At 38.6% G+C, this 27660-nt stretch overlaps 1 protein-coding gene and 1 long non-coding RNA gene across 2 annotated transcripts; both read left to right on the top strand.

Annotated features, from left to right (window-relative positions):
* Positions 1-23: 23 nt before the first annotated feature.
* Positions 24-16489, top strand: LOC113658672 (ribonuclease inhibitor-like). The gene is made up of 7 exons (XM_047809843.1): positions 24-1399; positions 2375-2548; positions 4693-4866; positions 6300-6473; positions 13534-13562; positions 14946-15090; positions 15734-16489. The coding sequence occupies exons 1-7, from the start codon at positions 1125-1127 to the stop codon at positions 15738-15740; spliced, it is 978 nt and encodes a 325-aa protein (XP_047665799.1). The 5' UTR covers positions 24-1124; the 3' UTR covers positions 15741-16489.
* LOC125140688 lies at positions 2555-3607 on the top strand. Its single transcript, XR_007139893.1, has 2 exons — positions 2555-2912; positions 3376-3607. It is a non-coding gene; the product is annotated as an uncharacterized LOC125140688 (long non-coding RNA).
* Positions 16490-27660: the final 11171 nt, after the last annotated feature.

Below are 27660 nucleotides of genomic sequence, written 5' to 3'. Positions count from 1 at the left end.
ACCTGCTCACCCACATGATGCCATACGCGCTGTCTGCCGTCTGCCCTGTACAGTGAAAACCGGGATTCATCCACAAAGAGAGAAAACATCTCCAAAGTGCCAGATGCCATCGAATGTGAGCATTTACCCACTTAAGTTGGAAACGAAGACGAACTGCAGTCAGACCCCGATGAGGACAACAAGCATGCAGATGAGCTTCCCTGAGATAGTTTCTGACAGTTTGTGCAGAGATTCTTTGGTTATACAAACCGATTGTTGCAGCAGCCATCTGGGGGTCTGGTCTCAGAGTATCGTGGAGGTGAGGATGCTGGATGTGGAGGTCCTGGGCTGGTGTGGTTACATGTGGTCTGCAGTCGTGAGGTCGGTCAGATTTACTGCCAAATTCTCTGAGACGCCTGTGGAGACGTAGAGAAATGATCATTCATATCACGGGCAACAGCTCTGGTGGACAATCCTGCAGTCAGCATGTCAATTGCAGGTTCCCTCAAAACCTGCAACATCTGTGGCCTTGTGTTGTGTGATAAAACCTGCACATGTGACCTTTTATTGTGACCAGCCTAAGTCACACCTGTGTAATAATCATGCTGTCTAATCAGGATAGTGATATGACACCTGTGAGGTGGATGGATTTTCTCAGCAGATGAGACGTGCTCACTAACACAGATTTAGACAGATTTGTAAACTATATCTGAGACAAATTGGCCTTTTGTGTCCATAGAAAAAGTCTTAGATCTGCTTATGAACAATGGGACAAAAACAAAAGTGTTGTGTTTATAATTGTGTTCAGTGTATATACCAAGTTTACAGATTTACTAGTAATAATATGTTAAAAGTGTTGTTTTAAAGTCAATTTGTTCCTATAATAATTAGTCCAGTATCGATTGTTTGTTAAGGTCACATCACTTCAGGAATTTCTGGCCATAATGTGAGATCTTTGTCTTTTTCAGTACAAGACAATCCCATATTATACAGGACAGGGACAACCCTACTCTAGATACTAGTTAGTTAGCTGTAGTTAAACACTAACTTTACCCATTTTAATGTCCTCAACATGTAGATGTGGACTGCAGTGTCACTTTAACCATATTGTCTAACTGGTGTTTGTACTTTCAGTATTTATAACAATGAGAAGGTTCAGTGAAAGCTTTGAGGACGAGTTTGATCATTTGTGTGAGTTCATTATGTTTTATTTTATTCCCTTTAGTATCAGCTGTGATGAACTTGGATTAGAAAGTTGGTCACCTCTGGTCTCAGCGCTCAGATCAGAAACCTCCAATCTGAGAGAACTTCATCTGACTGTGGAAACACTGGATCTGTCTGGGAATAAACTAGAAGACTCAGAAGTGAAGATTCTCTGTGCTGTACTGGAGAATCCTCACTGTAAAGTGGAGTCACTGGGGTAAGATCATCTCTCTGAGCGTCACAATAACTCACTAAAAGCAGCAGTTATATACAGTGTTGTTTTTCACCTGAAATGTTCTGTAACACTACAACATTCAGAACAAATACATTAGTCATTAAGTGTTAATGAGTTTTCTACAGAATCACATAGAAATGAAACAAACAAACAAACAAACAAATAAATAAGAGAACGTTTATCAACTTTTACAGCTCAAATAAACTTTATATCAATAATTGTAAATAATATAATAAACTAATATGACTGGTGCAGCTCCAGGGTCCTGGTCCCACCCATGTGGAGTCCTGGCCCACCTACATAAACTCTGTTATAATGTTAGAGTTATTAATAAACCCCAGTTGTCACTCACTTGGAGCTGCTGCTTTAAGAAGCTTCATTGAGTGACGTTGCTCAGTAACATTTCTGTGTGATGTTTAGTCGTGTAACAGACTAGTTTAATAAAGACTTTATCTGTAAAGAAATCTCAGCTAAAACTATTTGTGTGATTTATCAGTTATTTTAAAACAATAATTTATCTAATATCATTAGTTAGATTTTCCTTCATGATTTAACATCATAGCCTGAAATGTTTAAATAAAAATATCCTGTGTTTGAACTGATAGACTTTAAATAGTCTTGTATATGTGTGTGTGTGTGCGTGTGTGTGTGTGTGTGTGTGAGTGTGTGTGTGTGTGTGTGTGAGTGTGTGTGTGTGTGTGTGTGTGTGTGTGTGTGCGCTACATAAACAACTGATAAATGAACAGATCTCTTTCAGCTCATCGTCCTCTTTTTACACTCATGTAAGTTCTTTTGAGTGACAGCTGATGTTGAGTTTCTTCTCAACCCTGTGCCCACCCTGTTTTACCCAGGACCACCTACTGTTCACTATCTGACAGGAATGTTGTGTTCAGTGTTAATTATACTTTATATAATAAAATCTGTTGATGAAGAGTGTGTCATTGTGTCTCGATACAGGTTGTGTAGGTGTGATGTCTCAGATGAAGGCTGTGCTGCTCTGACTTCAGCTCTGAGATCAAACCCCTCACACCTGAGACACCTGGATCTGTCTGATAATAAACTAGGAGACTCAGGAGTGAAGATTCTCTCTGCTGTACTGGAGAATCCTCACTGTAAACTGGAGACACTGTGGTAAGATCATCTCTCTGAGCATCACATGACCTTCTCCTCAGTAAGACACATTCTCTAATAGTGAGACTGAAGCAGAAGTTTTAGGTTCATCATCAATGTCCTGAGGAGGAAGATTGTTTCTTTCCACTGCACACTGATGATTTCTCACAGAGTCTGATGTAACTGCAATGTGTCTGAAATTACTGTGAAATTTACTAAAACATTGGAACTAATGACACAAACTGGAGCTGGGACACAAACTAAATGTACTGTGTGAGCTGCAGGGTTTAAAAGCAGCACTGACATGGAAATGATGGAAATAAATAGAACTTGGAGACTAAACTTACACAAGAGTCTCTGGTCAGCTCACACTATCAGAATATATGTGACTGTGTGTGTTGGATGTAATAATGTCACTCAGAGATCAGGTGGATGGTCACTGGGGGTCACTTTACTGTATCTGGGGTAAAACAGCACCAAAAGGTTTATCATACAGTGCATCAGTGTCACATTGGAAGTCTTAACTGAATAAACAGAAGTTCTGAGTTTACAAGCTGGACAATTAACACACTCTTCATACTCAAACACAACTAGGAGCTGACTGACAAAATAAGTAAACTTTTGTGTAGTTTATAGTTCAAACTTGGGCTTGAAAATGATCCAAACTTAATTACTAAGACGGAGCGATCGTTGATGTGACTTACCAGCAGGAGGCGCTATGAGACTCTGATTATAAAGCTCCGCCCCACAACATCATGTTGCACAACCGCAAGTGACAACAGCCAATGGGGAGTTTCTCAATTTATACTGAAATTAACAGCAATATTTTTAAACTCTGTTACATAAAGAATTGATGGATTTACCCTCCATCAGGGGCAGAAGGGCTGCATGATGAAGGTTAAAATGATCATCAAGAGGCAGTTATCTGTCAGCTATCAGCTTTTTTATTTCACTTATAAACAGAAGAGAAATAAAGAAGTTCTGTGTATTATAATATAAGAAGATGTAAAATTGTGTTCAGTGTACAAGTGGGTCTGTTTTACACTCTAACTGTTATAATAAAATTAAATTGTAATAAGACCCCACTGTAGAAAACAGAATGATTCAGAGCTGAATGAACTAAACCTACACTATACATGTCAGTATTTGTACTATACATTTGTGTTGTCAAGGTTTTAGTTAGAAACACAAGTCTATCAACATGATCCAGCTTTAGTGAGGACCACAAGAGAGGAACAATATTCCCCCAGTACTAAAAGCCCTCTCTGAAGGGGAACCTACACCTGACCTAAATGATATTAAAAACTGGACACTGCTGAGTTTGTTATTCAGAGATTATAAATTACTCCCCAAGGTTTTGGCCAACAGACTGAGTGAAGTGTTAGAACAAGTCGTCCATCGTGATCAGACAGATTGTGTCCCAGGAAGATGAATGTTTATAATATTTCTGTTATCTGGGATCTTTTAGATATCAGTAAGAGTCTTAACCAGATTTTGGTCTAGTGTCAGTAGACCTAGAAAAGACTTTTGACCGAGTCGAACACAACTATTTATGAATGTGTTCACAGCATTTAGTTTTAGTCCTGATTTTGTTTCCATGATAAAGGTTTTGTACAGTGATGTTGAAAGTCTACTGAAAGTTAATGGTGACTTATGTGGTTCCTTATAAAGTTTATAGAGGTGTTATAAAGGTTGTGTCTTGTCTGGTGTGTTGTATACTTTAGTAATAGAAAGACTTTTAAACAAGTTAAGAACAGATTTGTACTGATTATATATTCTGAAGTTCACAAACCTGTTTATCAGCTGATGATGATGATGATGATGATGATGATGATGTTTAATTAAATCAGAGGTAAGTTTGATGTTGGAAATATTAAAACAATTTAAAAACATCTCTGTTACAAAAGTAAAGTGATATAAATGTAAACCCATGGATGTCCATATTGTTTACAGAGTTAAAGTGTTTCATGCCTTTCTGCAGTGTAATAGATGAACATTTATTGTGTTCTAGTCTATTTGATGTGAGGAAACTTTCTCACTAGAAATCTTTATTTGTGGTTTCTGTCACAATTATTTATTTAATATATCTGACAATATTTTAGTTATTGTAATAAAGGGTTTTAAAAATCTGTTGATGACGAGTGTGTCATTGTGTCTCTATACAGGTTGTATAAGTGTGGTGTCTCAGATGAAGGCTGTGCTGCTCTGACTTCAGCTCTGAGATCAAACCCCTCACACCTGAGAGAACTGGATCTGTCTGATAATAAACTAGGAGACTCAGGAGTGAAGAGTCTCTCTGCTGTACTGGAGAATCCTCACTGTAAACTGGAGACACTGGGGTAAGATCATCTATTAAAACATTAATAATAAATCATGGTCTAATCTTCATCCAGGTCGTAATAATAGATAAACACATTGTGTATAAATAAAACACAGTCACAGTTGTTCTTGTCAATACTGAATAAACCATTTACACTTTCACTGTCTGGGGTTAAAAAATACACCAATGAACTAACAACTTCTCCAAACACTAATTAGAGTCTGACCCTGTTTTAGGTCTGATTACTGACAGTCTGATCTTCTCAAGAAAGATCTGTTCATGTGAACTCGGATTAAAACAGAGATTTTGTTGAGATGTGAAACAGAGAAAAGTTACAGAAAACATTGACATTAATATTTTATTTCTCACATACACAACCATACACAGTACGACACGCAGTGACATGTTTTTAATCTGTCTGTGATTTAAACATCAAATAAAATAGAATAATAAAAAAGAAACTAGAATAAAAATAGAATAGATGTAACAAATAGAAATGTAAGGATCAGTTTAATGGAGTGTAAAAATAAATGTGAATATGGATCAGTGGCAGAACAATGTGAGTGTTTTAATAAAGTTCAGATGTGTTAAATACTGCAATATATGAAATATGTTCTGTGTAAAATAAAATCTGGCTGATGTCTCAGTGTTGTGTATGAAAGTCCAGAAAAAGTCCAAGTTCTAGTCTTATTTGTTGTCCTGGTCTGTAAAGTGTGTGTTACTCAGTCCACAATAATACACACTGTCTACAGTCAGGGTCGACACTCGAGCCCCAGTAAAATGTTCCTGATAAATCAGTGTCTGATGATGTAGATTACAGTAGATATGTCTGAAAATAGGCTTCGTCTTCATCACACATTAATATTTACATCATGATTTAAAACATGAAGACTGATTGTAATGTTAGCTGAAGGGAAAACATCCTGTACCCTTCAGTCATAAGCCCCGCCCATCATAAGCTATGCCCATCAATGTGCCCCGTCTCCTTGTTGTGCCCCACCCACTCACTATGACACCCCTGTGCCTTGCCACCTCACTGTGCCCCGTCACGCCCCATACTGTACCCAGTCCCCTTTACTGTGTCCCACCCCCTAACTTTGACCCCATCACTGTGCCCTGCGCCTCACTTTGACAACCCCCTTCACATGCCCCGCCCAACACTGTGACCCTCCCCATATTGTGCCCCGCCCCCTCACTGTGCTCCTTTTTTCACTTTTCTCAGTAGAAATGTGGACTTGCAGTCAGATGATAATTAATAATCCCACATTGTACATTCATACAATACATTCATGTTTCTTACATTATATGATGACAAACTAACAAATTGATAAATAAATAAATAAATGTTTTGTTGGAGTTTTTACAAAAAATAAAAAAAGATCAAAGTGACTAAACACTATAAACGTCCCTGTGTACAACCAGTGAAGAGTGTGTCATTGTGTCTCTATACAGGTTGCGTGAGTGTGGTGTCTCAGATGAAGGCTGTGCTGCTCTGACTTCAGCTCTGAGATCAAACCCCTCACACCTGAGATACCTGGAACTGTCCTATAATAAACTAGGAGACTCAGGAGTGAAGAATCTCTCTGCTGTACTGGAGAATCCTCACTGTAAACTGGAGACACTGAGGTAAGATCATCTATTAAAACATTAATAATAAATCATGGTCTAATCTTCATCCAGGTCGTAATAATAGATAAACACATTGTGTATAAATAAAACACAGTCACAGTTGTTCTTGTCAATACTGAATAAACCATTTACACTTTCACTGTCTGGGGTTAAAAAATACACCAATGAACTAACAACTTCTCCAAACACTAATTAGAGTCTGACCCTGTTTTAGGTCTGATTACTGACAGTCTGATCTTCTCAAGAAAGATCTGTTCATGTGAACTCGGATTAAAACAGAGATTTTGTTGAGATGTGAAACAGAGAAAAGTTACAGAAAACATTGACATTAATATTTTATTTCTCACATACACAACCATACACAGTACGACACGTAGTGACATGTTTTTAATCTGTCTGTGATTTATTTATTTATTTAATTATCTTTTTATTCAGAAAGGCAGATTCACATCAAGTACATTAGTTACAATTCTAGTCGTACAAGTACATAGATGGAGATGGGTTTAGATATTTTACATGAGATTGATCGTATTGCCTTCCTGACCTTTTCTTTTATGGACCACAACTTATTCCAGTTAAGAACCATAACAAAACAGAACAGAACCGGGCTGCGCACCACCTCAATTAAGTAAAACATCATATAAAAAGAGGGCGGGTCTACATTGAGCACAAATACAGTTAAATGAAATCAGGTCTAATTGGTTTTATATAAGTCCATTTAGTCCAAATCTTATAAAATTTATCGTTTTCAACTTTGGACAAAACTGACCTAGGTGGCGCTAGACCGGTTTTTCCCTTACCTTTAGACGCGTCTCTTTCTTCACTGGGGTAATATATTCCAACACAAATAATCCACAAAAATCCACACAGGTCCAAGGAATTGAAATCTGTAAGCCTTTTAATCCAAAACGCTCTGGTCGCGCCGCAAATATTCCGTTAGTGTTCTGAAAACTGGAAACAGAAGTGCGCCATCATCTCGTTTTGCCGCTCTAACTCCTAATTGGGATAGTCAAAAATTCAAAGCCTACGTCATATTTATAGCCCAGGTCCTAACGAATCAAATAAGCCCTCATTTGAGCCAATCGGTGCTTGTATGGCAGAGATAGACGGCTGGGAAGCCAATGGTGGCATGACCTAATTTTTGGGAACCCGCCTTTGACTGACAATTACTCCTTCCAATAGCAATGAAATGGGCTGGGACCTATACAGCCGTTTAGCCAATAAGCAGACGATTCCAACGGTATATGACATGCCGTATGTTCTTTGCCTGTGTCTGCGTGAACTGGATGCGCAGAAGAATTCTTGCGTAATCCCTGACCTTTTGTCCCTCTCACAGCTCAGGGTGTCAAGTTACAGGCCTGTTTTCACACCAGAGTGATAGAGAGAGAGTCTAGGCTTATTTATGGCTTGTCAGACTGAGCCTGCAGCCTTTTATTTCAAAGTTATATAGTAAACAAGTACACAAAAACGCTGCACCCGACGACCAGGGCCGTAGAAAAATATTTTTATTGAAGCCATTTTTGGGTCTTTTGACGTGAAATTTTTTTTGGTGAAAGCCAAGACATGTGGCTATGACTCTCTGTTGTTGTTTTGTCCCTAACATGTTCCAGAAAAATAAGATTAATCAGTTTATCAGAAAAACAACCCAGGCGGAAATGAAAACCTGCATTCAAACCCCTGTAACTTTGTGCCAGTAAGAATCTAGAATCAATCTGAAACTTTCTGAAACTAGAGAATCTCTTCTTTCCAATGAGACCAGGCTCACCTCTGTGTGTTAAAGTATGTGGGAGCTGTACCACTTTATGTTGGGTAGGTCATGTAGGCAAAAAAGCTGCAAAAGGGGGGCAATGCTTAACCCCTTTAATATTTTTGTTATTTTTTGTTTGCAGGTACCTAAAAGAAAGCTCAGAAAGCTGCCTGTTATAGAATCATCTGGGATGGCATGTTCTTCTAGTAATTTGATATCAGTTAGTAGAGCTGTTATTGGTGTTCCGTTTAACTTTGTACCTTCTATGTCTTTCCATGTTGCAGTATATGTTGGTGAACATAGGCAGACTAAGGGCCTTGGTTGGGCTGCATGGTAATATTCTTGTAATCGAGGAAGGCCCATTCCACCCTTCTCTTTCTTAATTGCAGTGTCTTAAATTTAATTATTTTCCCTTGCCACAAATACCTTGCTATTAATCTGTCCCATTCTAAGAATTGCTTAAAAGCTGTTTTGGTTGGTAGACATTGAAAAAGGTATAACATCCGTGGAAGAATATTCATCCTTATTGATTCTATGTGGGAACTTAAACTCAGAAAGGGAGTAACATTCCATCTATGAATATCTGATTTTATCTTTAAATTTAATGGGCCGTAATTAATGTCATATAGTCTTGAGAAGTCCCTAGGTAAAGAAACACCCAAGTATTTTATAGACTCAGCGTTCCAATTCCAATTGTACATGGTCTTAATCGAAGCTGGTGGTTCATAGTTAAATTTTAATATTTGGGTTTTGTTGATATTAATTTTATAACCCGAAATGAAACCAAATTCTTCTAGTAATTTCATCAATTTTGGAAGTGTCTGAGTGGGTTGTGTGATGCTGATCAACAAATCATCAGCAAATAAGGCCAGTTTTTGCTCCCCAGATTCCATTGTTACCCCCTTTATATCCGACCTCTGCCTAATCAGTTGACTCATGGGTTCTATAAACAGGGCAAAGAGGAGCGGCGACGCACAACACCCTTGTCTCGTTCCTCTCTCCAGAATAAATGAATTGGTTAGATCTCTGTTGATTTTGATTCAAGCCGTTGGTTTATTGAGTAAAGCTGTAAATGTATCAATTATAGTCATATGGAAGCCAAATTCTGAAAGTACTTTATATAAAAATGACCACCTCACAGAGTCGAATGCTTTCTCTGTGTCTAAGCGTAATATCGGTGTCTCCAGTTTTTGTTGTGTGATTCGTCTCATAACGTGCAGTGTCTTCCTGATGTTATCTTGGGTCTGTCTTTGTCTGACAAAGCCAGTCTGGTCCTTATGTATTAATTCTGGTAATATCATTTCTATTCTTTTAGATAATATGGAGGTGAATAGTTTATAATCATTATTTAAAAGACTTACAGGACGGTAATTCCCACAATCCAATTTGTCTTTCCCCTCTTTGGGTATGACAGAGATCATTGCCTCCATCCATGGGGGGTGGGGGGGGTGGGGGTGTTATTTTCCAAAACCCAATTAAATGTTTTTAGTAATGTTGGAATTAATTGATCTTGCATTGCTTTGTACCATTCTGTGGGAAATCCGCCTGTCCCTGGAGACTTACCCACTTTCATTCTCCTGATTACTGATTGAATTTCTTCTTTTGTTATCTGAGATATTAATTTTCTGTTTTGTTCATCAGTGATCTGTGGGAGATTAATCTGGGCCAAAAAGGCATCGATCTGATTGTCATTGCTTTCCTGTGGCTGAGAATATAATGTTTTAAAATATTTTAGGAAGCATTGCTGGATTTTTTCTTGAGTGGTTTCTATTTCATTTGTTGCAGAGTTTCTTATTGTGTGTATAGTTCTATCTGCTTGTTGTTTTCTCAACTTATATGATAAAAGTTTGAGTGATTTTCCACCCACCTCATAATATTGTTGCTTTGTGAAGAGGAGCTTTTTTTTTAATTTCCGTTTATTTTGTCTATTTCTTTTTTTTAACTTTTTAATCGTATGTTTGTTGTCATCCTTGAAGGACTTTGCATGTTCTTCCTGTAGTCTCTTTAATTCTTCTTCCAATTTTTGGAGTTTTATTCCCTTCATTTTCTTCTCATATGAAGATATGGCTATTATTTTGCCCCTAATCACTGCTTTTAATGCATCCCAGAGAATAGGTGGGGTCACTTCTTCATTATCATTATTATCTAAGTACAATCGGATTTCTCTTTTCATTTATCCTTAGTAGCTGGGTTATTCAGAATGTTTGAGTTCAGTCTCCAAAGAGTGGATTTCTTCTTAATATTCAGATGGACTGACATATAAATGGGACTATGGTCTGAAATAGTACTAGCTTTTATTTCACAATTTTCTACCCTTGCAAGATCTCCTTTAAGCATAAAAAAGTAATCTATACGCGAGTAAACATTACGAGTGGATGAGTAGTGCGAGTAATCTCTGTTCGTCGGGTTTATCTCTCGCCACATATCCACGATCCCCACTTCACTCAACCAAGTATTTAATCTTCTACAAATGCTTTTGGCACCAGATTTCCCGTTTGATGAGTCAATTTTCGGATTTAATCGGATGTTAAAATCTCCTCCACATATTAGGATCCCTTGACTTTTTGTTGTCATTAGATCAATTATATATTTATAAAAGGACCAGTCACTGCCCAGAGGGACACGTTAATGAGACTCATCACTATTCCTTCTATTTTGGCCGTAACCATCACAAATCTGCCTTCACTATCCTTATGTTCTGATATATGTTCATAATTTACAGCACCGGATATCAGAGTCGCCACTCCTCTCCTCTTTCCCGATCTGTGGGAAGAAAAGTAGACATGTTTAAATCCTGATTTAGTCAATTTGGCATGTTCAGAGTCATTAAGATGTGATTCTTGCAAAAAAGCTATCTGAATCCTCTCTTTCTTTAATTTTGATAAGATTTTCCCCCTCTTAGCCGGATTGAGTACTCCATTTATATTATTTTTATATATGATGCTACCTTTAAAGACCTGTTTTGCATCTATGTGATTCCCCTCTTCATCCCACTCAAAAACCTGGTGCGCTTCCCCCTCCCTGCAAGAACCGGCAGGGAATGAACAACTAACATATTAATAAACATAAACCTGAACACAATTTGTCCGTGTGACTTCCTATGTAGGGGTCTGTTAACCTGACCCTTTTGAGCTTCCCAAAGTGTCCCAAAGGGAAAAACCCCCCTCTTCGCAACATTCGCATAGTAGAGCAATAATGAAAAAAAGAAAAGAGAGAAAGAAAAAAAAAGGGGGGGGGGGGTGTCAAAGGTGAAAAATAATCCCGAACGAACCAGTCAATCCTGTCATGGAATTCCACCCTTAATTACAGTACAGTTCTAGAAATTCCACCATTAACTCCATCTTCCTCAAGCTTGAGGTTAAATCCTTTAGGTACCAGAGGGGGCCTTCTGAATGTTCGGAGCTTCTCCCTGTAGCATGTTTCCCGCCCGGCTTTGAGTGTGTCCTTCCTCGCTCGTCTGTCCACTCTTGTCCATGATAACCACTGCACCTGGAGGCCTGGTGATTGTCCGGAGGCCTGGTGATTGTCACAGTATAACCTCTTCTCCGCAGGTCCTCTGATGCCTCCTCTATATTATCGTAGGTTTTGGTTCCGTCATTGTGCCTCACGTGCAGCCTGGCTGGGAACAGGGTCTGGAATGGAACTTTTTTCTTTCAGCACTTTGCGGATCTCAGAATATTCTCTTCGTTTTTTGAGTATTTGAGGTGGATATTCGTGGTCCAGATTTAAGTGGTTTTCTTGCCAGGTAAACCCCTTCCTCTGCCATGCTTTGCGGTGTATTGTCTCTTTTGCGTGGTGGCGCCTCTACGGGTGGCTTCGGTCCCACTGACCGATGAGCTCTCTCAATCTGCAGGTCGGGCATGTCCTCTGCTAACTCGAGGCCCCCATGTAGTAAATTTTCCACAAACGAAACCATCGTTGTTGAATCCTTCTCAGTGTCCTCCGGCACCCCGTAAATCCTTATGTTATCGCGTCTGGAGCGATTTTCCAGATCCAGCAGCTTATCCTCCATTTTAGTGTGCAGCTGTAGCATTGCCGTGATAACTTCCTCTGTGTTTTGGATCCTCTCCTCTGCTTTCTCAATTCGCCCTTCTGCCTCGTCCAGTCTGGCATTCACCTTTACAATTTCTCCTTTTATTGTCTCTAATTGTTCCTTATTTTCTCGGCGAAACTCTTATAGTTCTCGCAGAATCAACTCAAAGTCAGACATTTCTCCGCTAGCTTAGACCTGTTAGCTGCTAATATTGCTACGTTGCTGTGACCAATCAAACATTAATATTTACATCATGATTTAAAACATGAAGACTGATTGTAATGTTAGCTGAAGTGAAAATATCCTGTACCCTTCTGTCTTAAGCCCCGCCCATCATAAGCCCATCACTGTGCCCCGTCTCCCTGTTGTGCCCCACCCCCTCATTTTTACCCCCCCGTGCCTTGCCTCCTCACCGTTTCGCATGCCCCGCCCTGCCCCTTTCTGTACCCGTCCCTTTAACTGTGCCCCACCCTGTTGGTTGTGCCCCGCTCGCCGCCTCATTGTACCCCAAACTCTTTACCGTGTCCTGTCCCCTAACTTTGACCCCATCACTGTGCCCTGCGCCTCACTTTGACAACCCCCTTCACATGCCCCGCCCAACACTGTGACCCTCCCCATATTGTGCCCCGCCCCCTCACTGTGCTCCTTTTTTCACTTTTCTCAGTAGAAATGTGGACTTGCAGTCAGATGATAATTAATAATCCCACATTGTACGTGAGGACTGAGGAGATGTAACTACCAGACTAACACTTATCACTGTGTTAATGAGTAGTATGTGAATGTGGATTTAGATGAATGACCACTTCCTGTTTTACACATCTGATTTATTTGCCACAGATTTGATCAATAATGTTAAATTGTTAACTGCTAAAAGAAGCTTTTCTTTTCTCTTCTCATTTCTAAACTCTAAAACTGGATGTGATTTAGTCATCAGTGAAAGCTTTTGGAAGTGATTTATTCATTTAGACGACTAGTTAGTTAGTTTTCTTACAAAAATACTAGTTGTGGATTTAAGGTTGTTTAGCTAAAAAAGTTTACATGTGTAATTGTAATAAAGATCTTTACAGTGAAATAAAATGTAAAACTGAAATAATAAAATGATCTGCAGCTCAAAGTTACATTCAGGTTTCTTACATTATATGATGACAAACTAACTAACAAAAACAAAAAGGTTTTGTTGGTGTTTTTGCAAAAACAAAAAAAGATGAAAGTGATTAAACACTAGAAACGTCCCTGTGTACAACCAGTGAAGAGTGTGTCATTGTGTCTCTATACAGGTTGTATAAGTGTGATGTCTCAGATGAAGGCTGTGCTGCTCTGACTTCAGCTCTGAGATCAAACCCCTCACACCTGAGACACCTGGATCTGTCCTATAATAAACTAGGAGACTCAGGAGTGAAGAGTCTCTCTGCTGTACTGGAGAATCCTCACTGTAAACTGGAGACACTGAAGTAAGATCATCTATTAAAACATTAATAATAAATCATGGTCTAATCTTCATCCAGGTCGTAATAATAGATAAACACATTGTGTATAAATAAAACACAGTCACAGTTGTTCTTGTCAATACTGAATAAACCATTTACACTTTCACTGTCTGGGGTTAAAAAATACACCAATGAACTAACAACTTCTCCAAACACTAATTAGAGTCTGACCCTGTTTTAGGTCTGATTACTGACAGTCTGATCTTCTCAAGAAAGATCTGTTCATGTGAACTCGGATTAAAACAGAGATTTTGTTGAGATGTGAAACAGAGAAAAGTTACAGAAAGCATTGACATTAATATTTTATTTCTCACATACACAACCATACACAGTACGACACGTAGTGACATGTTTTTAATCTGTCTGTGATTTAAACATAAAATAAAATAGAATAATAAAAAAGAAACTAGAATAAAAATAGAATAGATGTAACAAATAGAAATGTAAGGATCAGTTTAATGGAGTGTAAAAATAAATGTGAATATGGATCAGTGGCAGAACAATGTGAGTGTTTTAATAAAGTTCAGATGTGTTAAATACTGCAATATATGAAATATGTTCTGTGTAAAATAAAATCTGGCTGATGTCTCAGTGTTGTGTATGAAAGTCCAGAAAAAGTCCAAGTTCTAGTCTTATGTGTTGTCCTGGTCTGTAAAGTGTGTGTTACTCAGTCCACAATAATACACACTGTCTACAGTCAGGGTCGACACTCGAGCCCCAGTAAAATGTTCCTGATAAATCAGTGTCTGATGATGTAGATTACAGTAGATATGTCTGAAAATAGGCTTCGTCTTCATCACACATTAATATTTACATCATGATTTAAAACATGAAGACTGATTGTAATGTTAGCTGAAGTGACAATATCCAGTACCTACAGTCATAAGCCCCGCCCATCATAAGCCCCACCCATCATAAGCTACGCCCATCATAAGCTACGCCCAGCACTGTGTCCCCGTCTACTTGTTGTGCCCCACCCACTTATTTCGACAAACGAATGAATAAATAAATAAATAAATGCTTTGTTGGGGTTTTTGGCAAACAAATAAATAAATAAATGTGTGTGTGTTTTCAGGTTTCTGTAAAATTCTTGTGTGCCTGTGATCAAAGTGATTAAACACTAGAAATGTCCCTGTGAACCAGTGAAGAGTGTGTTATTGTGTCTCTATACAGGTTGTGGCAGTGTGGTGTCTCAGATGAAGGCTGTGCTGCTCTGACTTCAGCTCTGAGATCAAACCCCTCACACCTGAGAGAACTGTATCTGTCCTATAATAATCTAGGGGACTCAGTAAAGAAGCTGCTGTCTGATCTTAAGGATGATGAACATTACAAACTACAGACAGTGATGTGAGTAATGACCTGTTAATAAAAGTTTACCCTCATTATCATTACACATTGATACACATCACATTTCTCTTCAATAACTTTCACATTATCAGGTTAGAAAATGTCACTATATTCTGTTTAATCAGGATTTTTCTAACGATTCTCTTTAATGCTGTTTTGTGTTCAGTAAAGTGTGTTGATGTAAAATTCATGTGAAGGCAGAAAACAGGGATTCAGACAGTCTACAAAAAGTCACCAATGAGTTGATGAGAGTGATTGTTAATGAACATTGTGTCTTCTGTCATTCCTGTAAAATTCACCTGAGTTTGTTCTTAAAGTCTGCACTTAAATATAAATGTAGAACAAGATCTAAATGACACAGTAGTGTTTGTTATATAAAAAAGCTCCTGTGATTGGATAAGAGCAGTGATGTGATGGGTAAAGATCTGCTCATTATCCTGTTAGAACTTGTGGAAGTTCTCATTTGTTCTAGTTAAATGTTAGAACACAGATGTTAGTAAGAATGAAGAAATGTTGAATGATTCATTATAAACAGGAGATGATGATGTTTCTGTTGGAGCAGAGATGATTACATGCTGTTGGTCATGAAGTACCACAGTCCACTTTGTGCTGATTAATTCACATCTTTTTCTTTCAAATTCAGGTTGTAATGAATATCTGTGTGTGATGAAGACTCCAGTGTTCCTGCATTACCATGATGGAGAATAGAGAACATGTTTATTAACACATCACTCATTTAGTTCTAACACATTAAACACACACAGAGACGTGAGAAGTGTGTGTTCATCGTGTACAGTGAATCAGACTAAACACAATTCTACACTGAGTTTATAATGACCTCTGATCCCTGGATAAAATTCCCTGGACCTCAATCCCATAAAAACCTGAGGGATTATTTGTAACAGCAGGTGAAAAGCCACATGAACTCGAGCTGAACCCTGTTCATTTTACTGTTTGTGTCATTTATTATGTGTTTATTATTGTGATATAATTTACACTTTTTACACATGTATACTTATAGCTATATTACTGGGTACATAACTAACATTATATTGTATAAAGGCACTTAAAATGTCTTGTAGAAATACATCATACATTTAGAAGGAATGAATTACATCATATTATAAAAGGATGAATTTAAATAATAAAATAATAAAACTTCATTTCTTTCCCTCACTGATTATGATATAAACTATAGAGTTAATGTGCTTCTTTTCTCTCATTCTATTTTCAGTGTAAGTTTTGCTCGTGTCTTGTCGTCTATATCCAGCTCTGTGAACTTTTATTAAAAAATACAATAAAAATATATTTTTAACTATATTTTATTCACAACGTGCTTCTAATGAACGTTCTGTTATTTTGTTTATACCTGAATACTGAATAAACAATTATTAACACAGCTGTATCTCATTAATATTTAATAAAATCCAATCCATATTTACTGACTGTCACTTATTAGTGTTGAGGTTTTATGCTTTGTTCATTAATGTTAATTAACACTTAATAAGGTCGTTACATCCGATTATAATGAACTGTTACATTCAAGTACAAACACAAGAAAACACAGATCATTTCACACACACACACACACACACACACACAGATATGTGTGTGTGTGTGTGTGTGTGTGTGTGTGTGTGTAGTGTTGAACAGTAAACACACAGCTGTCAGACTTAACAGTTGAATGAATTTTTTCCTACTGTAAATGTGAATGTGTTCTACTACAACACAACTGCATCAATCTCTGAGAAACTTGATGTTCTATGAGGATGTTTTTCACCTACAGACGACTTGTGTGACTTTTTCTGCTTTAAAAGGCTTTAAAGCTTCTGAAACTCACATCACCATATTACAAACACAGCCTTCTTCACCTTAGAAATATTGCCAAGCTGAGAAACATCCTGTCTGTATCTGATGCTGAGAAGCTAGTTCATGCCTTCATGACCTCTAGACTGGACTATTGTAATGCATTACTAGGTGGTTGTCCTGCATCTTTAATAAATAGGTTACAGTTAGTCCAAAATGCAGCTGCCAGAGTTCTCACTAGGACAAGAAAGTATGACCATATAACCCCAATGTTATCATCTCTACACTGGCTACCTGTTAAGTTTAGAACTGATTACAAACTGCTGCTACTTACGTACAAGGCTCTTAATGGTTTAGCTCCCATGTATCTAACTAGTCTTCTAACACGTTACAATCCTTCACGCTCTCTGACATCACAAAACTCAGGACTTCTGCTAGTTCCCAGAATATCTAAGTCTACTAAAGGTGGTAGAGCGTTTTCTTATTTAGCTCCCAAACTTTGGAATAGTCTTCCTGATAGTGTTCGGGGCTCAGACACACTTTCCCAGTTTAAATGTAGATTAGAAACTCATCTCTTTAGTCAGGCATACACATAATACATCCCATAATATTACATAATACATCCCATAATACTGTGCACTATTACATCTGACCAAATGCACATTATCATCTAGTACTTGTTAATATTATAAACAGCAGCTACATTATTTCCTCTCCACTGCTTCTCTCTTTCTACACATCACGAGGCATCCAGAATCTGTAGCAGCTCTGATTGTCTTCTGTGTGATGAAGATTTTGGACGTCCACTGAGATGAAGGTGACTCTGTGAGGATCCTGAGACATCTAGAGATCTACCAGCTCCAGTTAGACTCTGTGATACTAAAGAGGAGATGTGACTCCATGTGGTCTTTTACATCACTACAACATTTATCAGACTGTATATATATAATCACACCCCAGTGTCACCCAGATGAGGATGAGGTTATATAAATCACACCCCTAGTATCACCCAGATGAGGATGAGGTTATATAATCACACCCCCAGTGTCACCAAGATGAGGATGAGGTTATATAATCACACCCCCAGTGTCACCCAGATGAGGATGAGGTTATATAATCACACCCCCAGTGTCACCCAGATGAGGATGAGGTTCCCCTTTGAGTCTGGTTCCTCTCAAAGGTTCCTTCCTTTACCATCTAAGGGGGTTTTTCCTCCCCAAAGTCACCTGAGTCACCTCAGACTTGTTCATTGGGGATAAATACATACACATTTATATATAACTAATATTAATCTGGGACTTTGTATTATATTAACCTTTTGTTCTATGTTCATGTTCTGTAAAGCTGCTTTGAGACAAAGTCTACTGTAAAAAGCGTTATACAAATACATTTGACTTTAATTGAATATTTCTTTCTGTGGCATTTGTAAACAAACCAAATATTAAATGAACCAAAAGAATCCATTTCAGTCTGCTTCAGACGAGACCCCGGGACTGATCCATCACGCTGCTGTCATTTCTGCACTCTTTTATTTTAATGTCATGTTCACAGAACTGAACGTAAACACACGTCGTCACCAGGTTTCTTCTCTAATTTGGGAGCCAATTAGAATTTTTACAAAAAGAACCTATTAGATCAAATTTCCTCCCCACTCTGTAACTCCTTTGTGTTGTGTTTCCTTTCTCCTCCACAGTGTTGAGAGGAGATGTGTTTATAAAAGTGGATCTTATTCAGAGAGGATTTAGTTCAGTCTAAATCCTCTTAGTGAGGTGCCATTTCTCCTGCTCAATAAAATCTCTTAGGAAAAAGAAAGAAAAAAGGAAACAGCAGCGTGGAGAAATGGTAGCTGGAGGTTATTAACATGGGGGAAGCGAACCTGCATGTGCTGGATAAAAATATCTACCAAAGAGCCAGAACATTAAACCCACCTGTCTGAGAGTTTCCTTTGTGCCATCAAAGCAGCTGTGACTCGTTGAGGCAGTGACTCCATTCTGTGTCTCAGGGAGTTCCTCTTGCATTTCCATCCTCATGTCGTTTCAACACTGCCTCTGAACTGAATCTAACATCAACAACAGGTTAGAATTAACGGTCTGGTTAGAGTACGTTATGGTTTCTATAGTTAGGGCTCATTTTCTAAAACCAGTTCATTAACTGTGTCTGAAATTTCACCCCAAAATGCTGCTAATCTGTGAGCTGAAGAAGGACATGGGACGTAGCTAACAATACGACAAATAACATACACAAATAACAAACGTGTTTACAGATCGTATACAATATTTACACATTACACCAACAACTGGGACTGTGATGGGATTACAGTCGTGTTCAGCACTGCTTCAGCCTTGGGGAAAGAAGAAAAGAGCAAAAGAAACTAGAACAGTACATTTCCTAAAGAAAATGTGAATGTGCTTGCTCGTGACGTCAGTTCCCCTCATCGTGCTGAGTGTTTTATGTTGTGTAACTGAGATATGGCTTCTTTATATTGCAATATGGTTCGTAAGGTGCACTACATGGTTGCTAGGGTTTGGCTGCACAGTTACTATGGTTATATTTGCATTTACATTTACAGCATTTGGCAGACGCCCTTATCCAGAGCGACGTACATAAGTGCAATATTTGCAGACTAGTTTCTCACCTGCAACAAAAGAGCACACCTGAAAACCCATTTATCTTTTCCTGAAACAAGCGCCATGAAGATCTTGAACTAAAGCATCAATCAGTGATTTTACTGGGAAAAAATATAATCACGTTACAATAAGGATCATTAGTTCAAATGTAATGTATTAACTAACATTTAATAACCATGAGCAATAATTGTATTTAGTAATCTTTGTTAAAATAAAGTTTATTCTTTGTTCATGTTAGTTCACAGTATATTAAGTAATGTTAACACGGTGTTAATAATGTATTAGTAAATGTTGAAATTAACATGAACAAAATGAATAAATGCTGTAGAAGTGCAGTTCATTATTAGTTCATGTTAAGTAATGTGGTAACTAATGTCAACTAATGAACCTTTATTATAAAGTTTTAGAAAAAAAAAAAAAAAAAACTGTCCAAGGGTGGATTCGAACCCCGAATCTCTGCATGCTAAACGGATTCGCTATCCACTAAACCATCCAAGACGAGGAAGCCTTTGCGGTTTTATGTATTAATTCACTAATGTGAAGAATGGCGCGTCTAACAATACCCAAGCTTTATTATATTAAAGTCATTCTTATCATTCTTTGTGATATACGTGTCATATGTTTAAAAATAATTATGTAATGTGAGGAGACAAAGAAAAAATGCGCTTAATTTTAATTAATGGGTGGCTCTTAAAAGAGCTGTTGCTGTTCTTAAAAGGACATTAGTTTAAAGTGAAATAAAAAATTATAAAAACTACACTGATAGTTGAAAACAACAAAAAGTTATACAAATGGCAGAAACAACAACATATGTGACCGCCGTGCTGTCCAAGGCACCACAGCACTAGGTTTAAGCATTAAATACACGGTTAAATGTTAGTGTTTGAAAGCTTAGACTCTCGGGATTTTATTAAGCCCACACACAAAGCATAATATGATTTATAGCCATCATACTAATTTAATCCATGTTGATAGTCACCGGAAATTAGCGGCGCTTACCTTTCGTCACTGGGGTAACATTTTCCAAAACAAATGCTTGTAAAAAATCCCCAAGAGTCTAAGGAACTGGAATATGTAAGCCTTTTAATCCGAGATGCTTTAATCCAAAACGCGTTTCTGACCGAAACACAGCACTTCCGTCCTTTGTTTCGGCTCTCACTTGTCCTAGGAGGCTTAAAAAACTACACTGAGCCGTCAAACGAAAATCATGAAAATAGGGGGCGATCCCACAATATATATATATATATATATATGAAATGAAACTGAAGCTCACTGTGAAATATAGCAACAAACTTTAATAAAGACCTTTACACAGATTCACTGGTGTCTGCTGCCCTCTTTTGGATGTTAGCACATCTACAGAGAGATTCCCCATTCAAGTCTATGGGGAAAAAACACCCCTTTGAACTTCCATACTGGGAATTCTGGAATTCTGATCGCTTACAAAATAGATAGCACACCTCTCCTCAATGAGCCGCTCGATTTGACACATCATTTATGGGTCTAGGACAAAAGCTGCGGGACAAGTTACGCGCCGAAAAGGTGTCCGGAAGAAGATGCATAATAATAATTATATTTATAAAATATAAAATAATAATAAGTATGCAAGAGAATAAGAATGTGCTTTAGCAAGCACATTAATAATAATAATAATAATAATAATAATAATGCAAGAGAATAAGAATGTGCTTTGCAAGCACATTAATCAACCTCCAACTGGTTACCCAGAGTTTATGCGCGTGCACGGTGCATGTATAAAGACATTTTCAATGGATCGCCGATTTCACGAGTCACCATGTAAACTCAAAGCGTAAAAAAAGAGAGTGGTGTATTTCACAGAGGCCGAGTTGGAGGTTTTAATGCACACTTATGAAGAGTTTAAGCCAATAATATTAAAAAGAAGCAATACAGCTGCATCGGCTAAAGCAAGAGAGTTGGCTTGGCAAAAAATAATGGACAGAGTAAATGTGTGAGTTTATTAAATTACAAATTTGGTTTTGGCTCCCGTTTTATTATAGTGCAAAATAATGAAGTATGACTTATACATCCTTTTGAATATGTTATATCATTATGAAAGCATTTACTTTTCCTGCCATTTATTTCTTTAGTTTAAAATAATAATGTATATATATTTTTAATAAGGTGTAATCCTTCTGGAGCCACAAGAACTTTAAGCCAAGTCAAAATAAAACACAAAGACATTCTGCAAAAAGGTAATATTAGATTACACAATTACTGAACTATTATTATAACATGTATTATTTTCTTTGATAATATTGAGAATTTAATGGGTTGTGTGTTCTTATAGATACTGATGATGGACAGATTGTATTATTGGACCCTCCAGAAAGAGCATAGTCTGTCACAGTTGTAAGTGATTTGTTGTCAGGTACCATTAGTTACTTTTAGGTTTGTTTGTTTTTTTGCCAGATAATGTATACTTGAATATTTCTCCTGTAGGATGAAGATGATTAAGATGACGATGAAGAGACCACATCTGCTGTGACAGAAGTGGACAATGTTGGTAGATCCACTGAGGTATGATGCATACCATTATAATGTATGGCCCCTTTTGGCATTACAAACTGTCATTGTCCTTTCACAGTACATACCTAGGGATTTGCGCACACATGAGGGTCCTTCAACCTCAGCACACAATCTAAGCAGGGTAAGAATTTGTGTCCCGGTGTCCATATTTGAATTTTATTGTCTGACCAAACAATCTCATTCATTACATTTTTTCCACCTTCCTAGTTGCCAGCAAAGGAGTGTCGGAACTCAGAGCCGGTCTCCAAGTCGACACATCACAGGGTGATCTCTTCTCTTAGGCCTTTAGTTAAATTTCACTGTTAACTCTATAATTACTACAAAAATACTGAGAAAACTCCTCAGACCTGGATGAGAATGAGCAACCTTCTTTATTATGGTCAATCAGCCAACAAATTATAATTTGCCAAATTCAAAGTAACAAATTGCCAAATTCAAAGTATCAAATTGCCAAATTAAAAGTAACAAATTGCCAAATTAAAGGTAACAAATTAAAACCCCCAAAAAGAGCATGTCATGCAAAATCAATCAAGAAAAACAAGAACTCTCGTGTCGTCCTTGCAAAAATAAAAACCATCCACCTTGACCCGCGGACACGGGCATGCGCCCGCGTGCGCGCGCACGCGCCCCCACACGCACACACACACCTTCGCCCCCTTGGAACCAAAAAACTCAGATATCTTCTCAATATATACCCTGGCGCTCCTAGGAGCCCAGGTGCCATATCACCTTATTTACCGGAATCATCTCCTATGTTTTCTAAATACACTGACCCAATTTCCCCTTATTTCCCATTACCTTTCACCCATATGCCCATTTATGGATTTTCCTCCTTATTTTTCATGACCTCAGACTGAACACCTGGGCCTTCTTCAGTCTGCACAACAAGTTTATGAGCACCACATGCCCATTTATGGATTTTCCTCCCTTTAGTTCTCAGGGCCTAGGTCTGTGGACCACTGTTTTTTTCATTCTACATAACATGTTATTGCTATGGACCAAGGTCTGAGAACCATGGTGTTCTTCATTTTCCATAACAATTTATGAGCTAAGGTCTGGGAACAATGGTATTTTCCCTTCTACATAACAAGTTGTTATTACAAATGTGCTCAGACTGACTAGGCCTAACAGCCCCGAATCTGGTTGCAATAAACATCTTTGGCCTACAACATCACCTACATATGTCTTATGACAGCAATTGTAATATTTTGCAAGGCCTAATACTTTACTTTGGTTATAGTATTGTAAGGAATAATATTTTAATTATTTCTACTAAGATTTTTTTTTCCAACAGGAGCTGTATAAGTTCCATCTTCAAAAACAAATAAGAGAAAGTGACATGGAGATGGAGATGGACCTTATACAGCTTCAAGTGGAAGAAAAAAGGCTCCTCATTAAAAAAGCAGCACTTGAAATTGAATTACTGGAGCATCGCCTTAAGGTGAGAACTTGTCTGAATATTAATCTGTTGCATGTTAAATGTGGTGTGTGTATGTATATATATATATGTATATGTGTATGTGTGTGTGTAAAGCAATCTAAAAAAACATTTTATTGAATTTTACTTTTATTGTTTTTCAGGAAAAAAAGAAATAACTTGCCTGGCAGACCAGTGCAAAAAAATTAAAAGTAATTTGGACAGATCCTGTCTCTCAAAAGTCTTCCGTCTCTGTTTGCCTCTAAAATCTGTAGGTGTTCCTCTGGGCCATCTTCCTCAATACAAGGAGGGTGGCTCTCTCCTCTTATAGTGGCAATATTGTGAAGCACAACACAAGCCACTATAATGTCACATGCCCTCTCTGGACTAACCCGGAGCCCACGCAGACACTGAAACCGAGAATAGAGGATCCCTATAGTCATCTCCACCTTGACCCGTGTTCGGCTGTGAGCCAGGTTAAACCGTGTCTGTGGTCCAGGCTCAGGTTCAGGGTAAGGTGCCATTAAATAGGGCAGACAAGGGTATCCTCTGTCCCCCAGCAAGTAACCATTGTACTGTCCTGTAATGATTGAAGTGTGCAACACAAATATAATGTAAAAAGGAAAGAAAAAAAAACAATCGTATAAAGCAAAACATACCCTGCTGAAATGTCTGGCATAATGATGACTCGTGGAAAATTCTGTCATCATGCACAGATCCTGGCCATTTTGCCTCGACATTGGTAATGATTTGGGTTGCCTCACATATTACCTAGTTAGTGGAAAAAGTAATGACTTTAATGATTTTAAGAAGGGAAAAAATTAAGTTGTTACCTGCACATTGATACTATGAATAGATTTCCTATTAACATAGTCTCCCTCATTTATTGGTGGAGCTTTAATAGGAATGTGAGTGCCATCAATGCACCCAATTACATTTGGAAACCATGAAACAGAAAGTTATGGAAGTATGAAGTGTGTGTGCGTATAATGAATACATGTATAGATATAAATAATATGACTAAATATTAAATATGAGTCATAGATTTTACTACAAAGGACAAACCTGCCACTCTGTGGAATTCGTCTTTAATAACAAGCAGAGGTTTATGGCCAGGGAACTGCACAAACGTGGGTAAGAACTGTTTAAGTGCCACACATACTGTACGAACGGCTCTACACACAGTTGCCTTTCCTACATGCTCTGAATCGCCCACACTGTACAAAAAATGGCCAGACGCAAAAAACCTAAGTGCTAAGTGCAGAACCGCGGTTTGTCACATTCGCGATATGCGGTTTTAAAAGACGTGTTAAATAAACTAACGAATCTTGTGAAAAACGATAACGCTCTTTCAAATATTCATTAGGTTATGCAAACACATCAATACGCGGTCTTATAACCCTCTCCCGACGAAAAAAACTCGTATAATTTGTGCTTCTACGTCCACAGGATCCTCATCAAAAGGGCATGCCATGCTCACCAACCTTCTGGAACGAAGTTACACTGAAACATAACCTCCTCCCGAGCAGGTTATCTTCAGAGAGTCAGTTGCTATGGTTACATACATACCCAGAAAGTTATCTCCGTTTTTGGAACTGAAAGTTATCCACGAACTTACCCTTAAACATACCTAGGTATGTCACATAACCTGCTTTCTGGAATACCCCCCAGGACTATTGTTATGGAACCACCTGAAGAACTGGTTGCTGACATACAAAGAAGAATAGTGGACTTCTTTTGGAGTGGACAACACTGGCTGCATGCCGCAGTAGTTTATCTGCCATTACAAGAAGGTGGGCAGGGGCTGGTAGACGTGAGGAGCAGAATCCGTGCCTTCCGGATACAAGCCGTGCAGAGACTCCTATACCACAAAGATGTGGTGTGGGAGAAAACTGCAACTGCCATCCTGAGGAGAGTAGTTGGCCTCAAGCTGGATAAACACCTGTTCTTAATTAAGCTGGGGGAGCTGAGCTTATCCGAGCTGACACCTTATTACAGATCCGTGCTGCTTACATGGAAAACAGTAACAAGAACAGAAAGAGTCATGGACAATCTAGAGCAATGGGCTCCAGAAGAACCACTCTTCTTCAACTCTCTCATAACTTCGAGACTGCTGTCCTCGGTGAGCATCCGCAGGTGTTTACTGGACAACATCACAAAACTGGGCCACCTACTGGACGAAGGAGGCTGGATACCAGCGGAAGAGCTGAAAACAGTGACGGGGGCTGAGATCTTCACGTCTAACAGCAAAACTGCAAGAGGAACTGTACAATTCACTGCCAAGCAGCTACAAAGTGTACATTGGCCAGAGACATGGGAATACTCACGACCGGGGGGACGATGTGGAGTTTCCTGGACTTCATTTTCTGCCTGCGGTGAGAGCAGAGGAGGAAGACGAAGTCACAGACTCCATCTTGTCTTTCAATACTCCACAGTCAAACCTTTTAAAGGACATGTCTAAGAAAGCCATGTACCAATTAACAGTAAAAGTGCTGCACAAAGAGTCCTTGAGGAGACAAAAAGTCTCAAGGTGGCCAGGGATGTCGAACACAGACGTCCTTGTGTGAGACAGGTGGAGGATCCTGTATAAACCCCCTATAGAGAAGTGTACTGCTGGTCATTCTAACCAGAATGGTGTTACCCGTTTCTCCCACATATTGGGCTCCACACTGGCTACAGGTGACGAGGTAGATACAGTTCTTGCTGTGTACTGTACCTGATGGGTAAGTATTAAAGACTTCTTTTGTAATTTTGTTTTGTACATACGCTGTTTGTTTCAGGTACTGTCCCTGGTGTTTGGGTTTTGCCTCCTGAAGAGGATGGAGTTTTGCTCTGATCAGGTAGTCCTGTAAGCTTTTGTTCTTTCTGAATGCTGCAATAACTCTGTGACTCTTAAATCCTTGTGTTTGTCCCAAAACGTTCTCAAAGTTGGACTTCACCACTCTGGACAGTTTCATGGCCGCTGAGGAGTATGTCAGGACGAACGGTAAAACTGCAAGAGGAACTGTACAATTCAAATGGTTGGGCCCTCCGCCTGGACATTCCTTAACCGGTATGATTTGTATATTTCCCTCAGGAAAGATCTGCTATATCCTCATGGCCTGAGGGCCCTAAAGAGGATTTGTGTTGCTTCCTTGAAGTCCCGTTCCTGAGTACATATGCGATGGAACCTCAGGAGCTGTGATTTCACCAAGCCGGAGTAAGTGTGTCTTGGGTGAAAACTCTTTTTGTAGCAGAGCATGTGTGTCTGTTTCTTTAAAGAAAACCTTTATGTCCAATTTGTGTGATGTGCTTGTATTGTTTGAAAGCTTAGACTCTCAGGATTTTATTAAGCGCACACACAAAGCATAATATGATTTATAGTAATTTAACCATTTGATAGAAAATTGAACTAGGTGGCGCTAGTTCGATCTGTTTACTCACCTTTAAACGCTGGTCTTTAAATTTCCCTTTCTTCACATTGTCACTAATGTTAATGTATTTTCCAAAACAAATGCTTGTAAAAATCCCCGAGAGTCCAAAAAACTTGAAAATGTAATCCTTTTAATCCAAAACGCTTTGCTCGCTTCACAAGAATTATGTGTTTGACCGGAAACTGAACACAAAGCTTCACTTCCGCCCTTTGTTGGACTCCTACGTCTCATTGGACACATACCAAAATTTAAAAACGCGTCAGATTTGTAGTCGAGGATGTGACGAATCAAACAAGCCCTCGCATGAGCCAACCAGTGCCTGTGCGGCCGAGATAGGCAGCTAAGAAGCCAATGAGGTCTCTCCATGCTATGTGGGTGACCCTCCCTTTGACTGACATTTGCCACGTCCAGTAGCGATTTGATGTTTCGTGAGCATCATAGCTCTTTAGCCAATAAGGAGACGATTCCAACGAGATGCAACATGATACATCTGGTGAGTTCGGGCTGTGCAATAAAGCATGCTTTTAGCCGTGTCCACTGTCCAGTGAACATTGTCACCTTCTGTGTGAAACTCCGATCTGGACAGGGCTGGAATGTGTTTCAGGTTGGCCGAGATATGATTGTTTAAGATGGTTAATTGTGTCTGCTCTTTAGTAGGAAGCCTACCTGAAAAAATTGACTTCTGGCACCCAAATTTGTGCCATAGGGAATTTATCTTTGGCTGCTCTTCTTTATCTTTGGCTGCTGTTCCACGTCAGTG

Source organism: Tachysurus fulvidraco, unplaced genomic scaffold (assembly GCF_022655615.1).
Source record: "Tachysurus fulvidraco isolate hzauxx_2018 unplaced genomic scaffold, HZAU_PFXX_2.0 HiC_scaffold_42_np12, whole genome shotgun sequence".
Lineage (NCBI taxonomy): Eukaryota > Metazoa > Chordata > Actinopteri > Siluriformes > Bagridae > Tachysurus > Tachysurus fulvidraco.
This window is presented reverse-complemented; position numbering and strand designations above follow the sequence as displayed.

What these genes read in the sequence shown, in the direction of transcription:
- LOC113658672 (XM_047809843.1), top strand. Translation starts at nt 1,125, where the DNA reads ATGAGAAGGTTCAGTGAAAGCTTTGAGGACGAGTTTGATCATTTGTGT. An exon ending in TGTAAACTGGAGACACTGGG is followed by an intron (nt 4,867 to 6,299) that starts GTAAGATCATCT and finishes GTCTCTATACAG; the next exon opens with GTTGCGTGAGTGTGGTGTCT. An exon ending in TGTAAACTGGAGACACTGAG is followed by an intron (nt 6,474 to 13,533) that starts GTAAGATCATCT and finishes GTCTCTATACAG; the next exon opens with GTTGTATAAGTGTGATGTCT.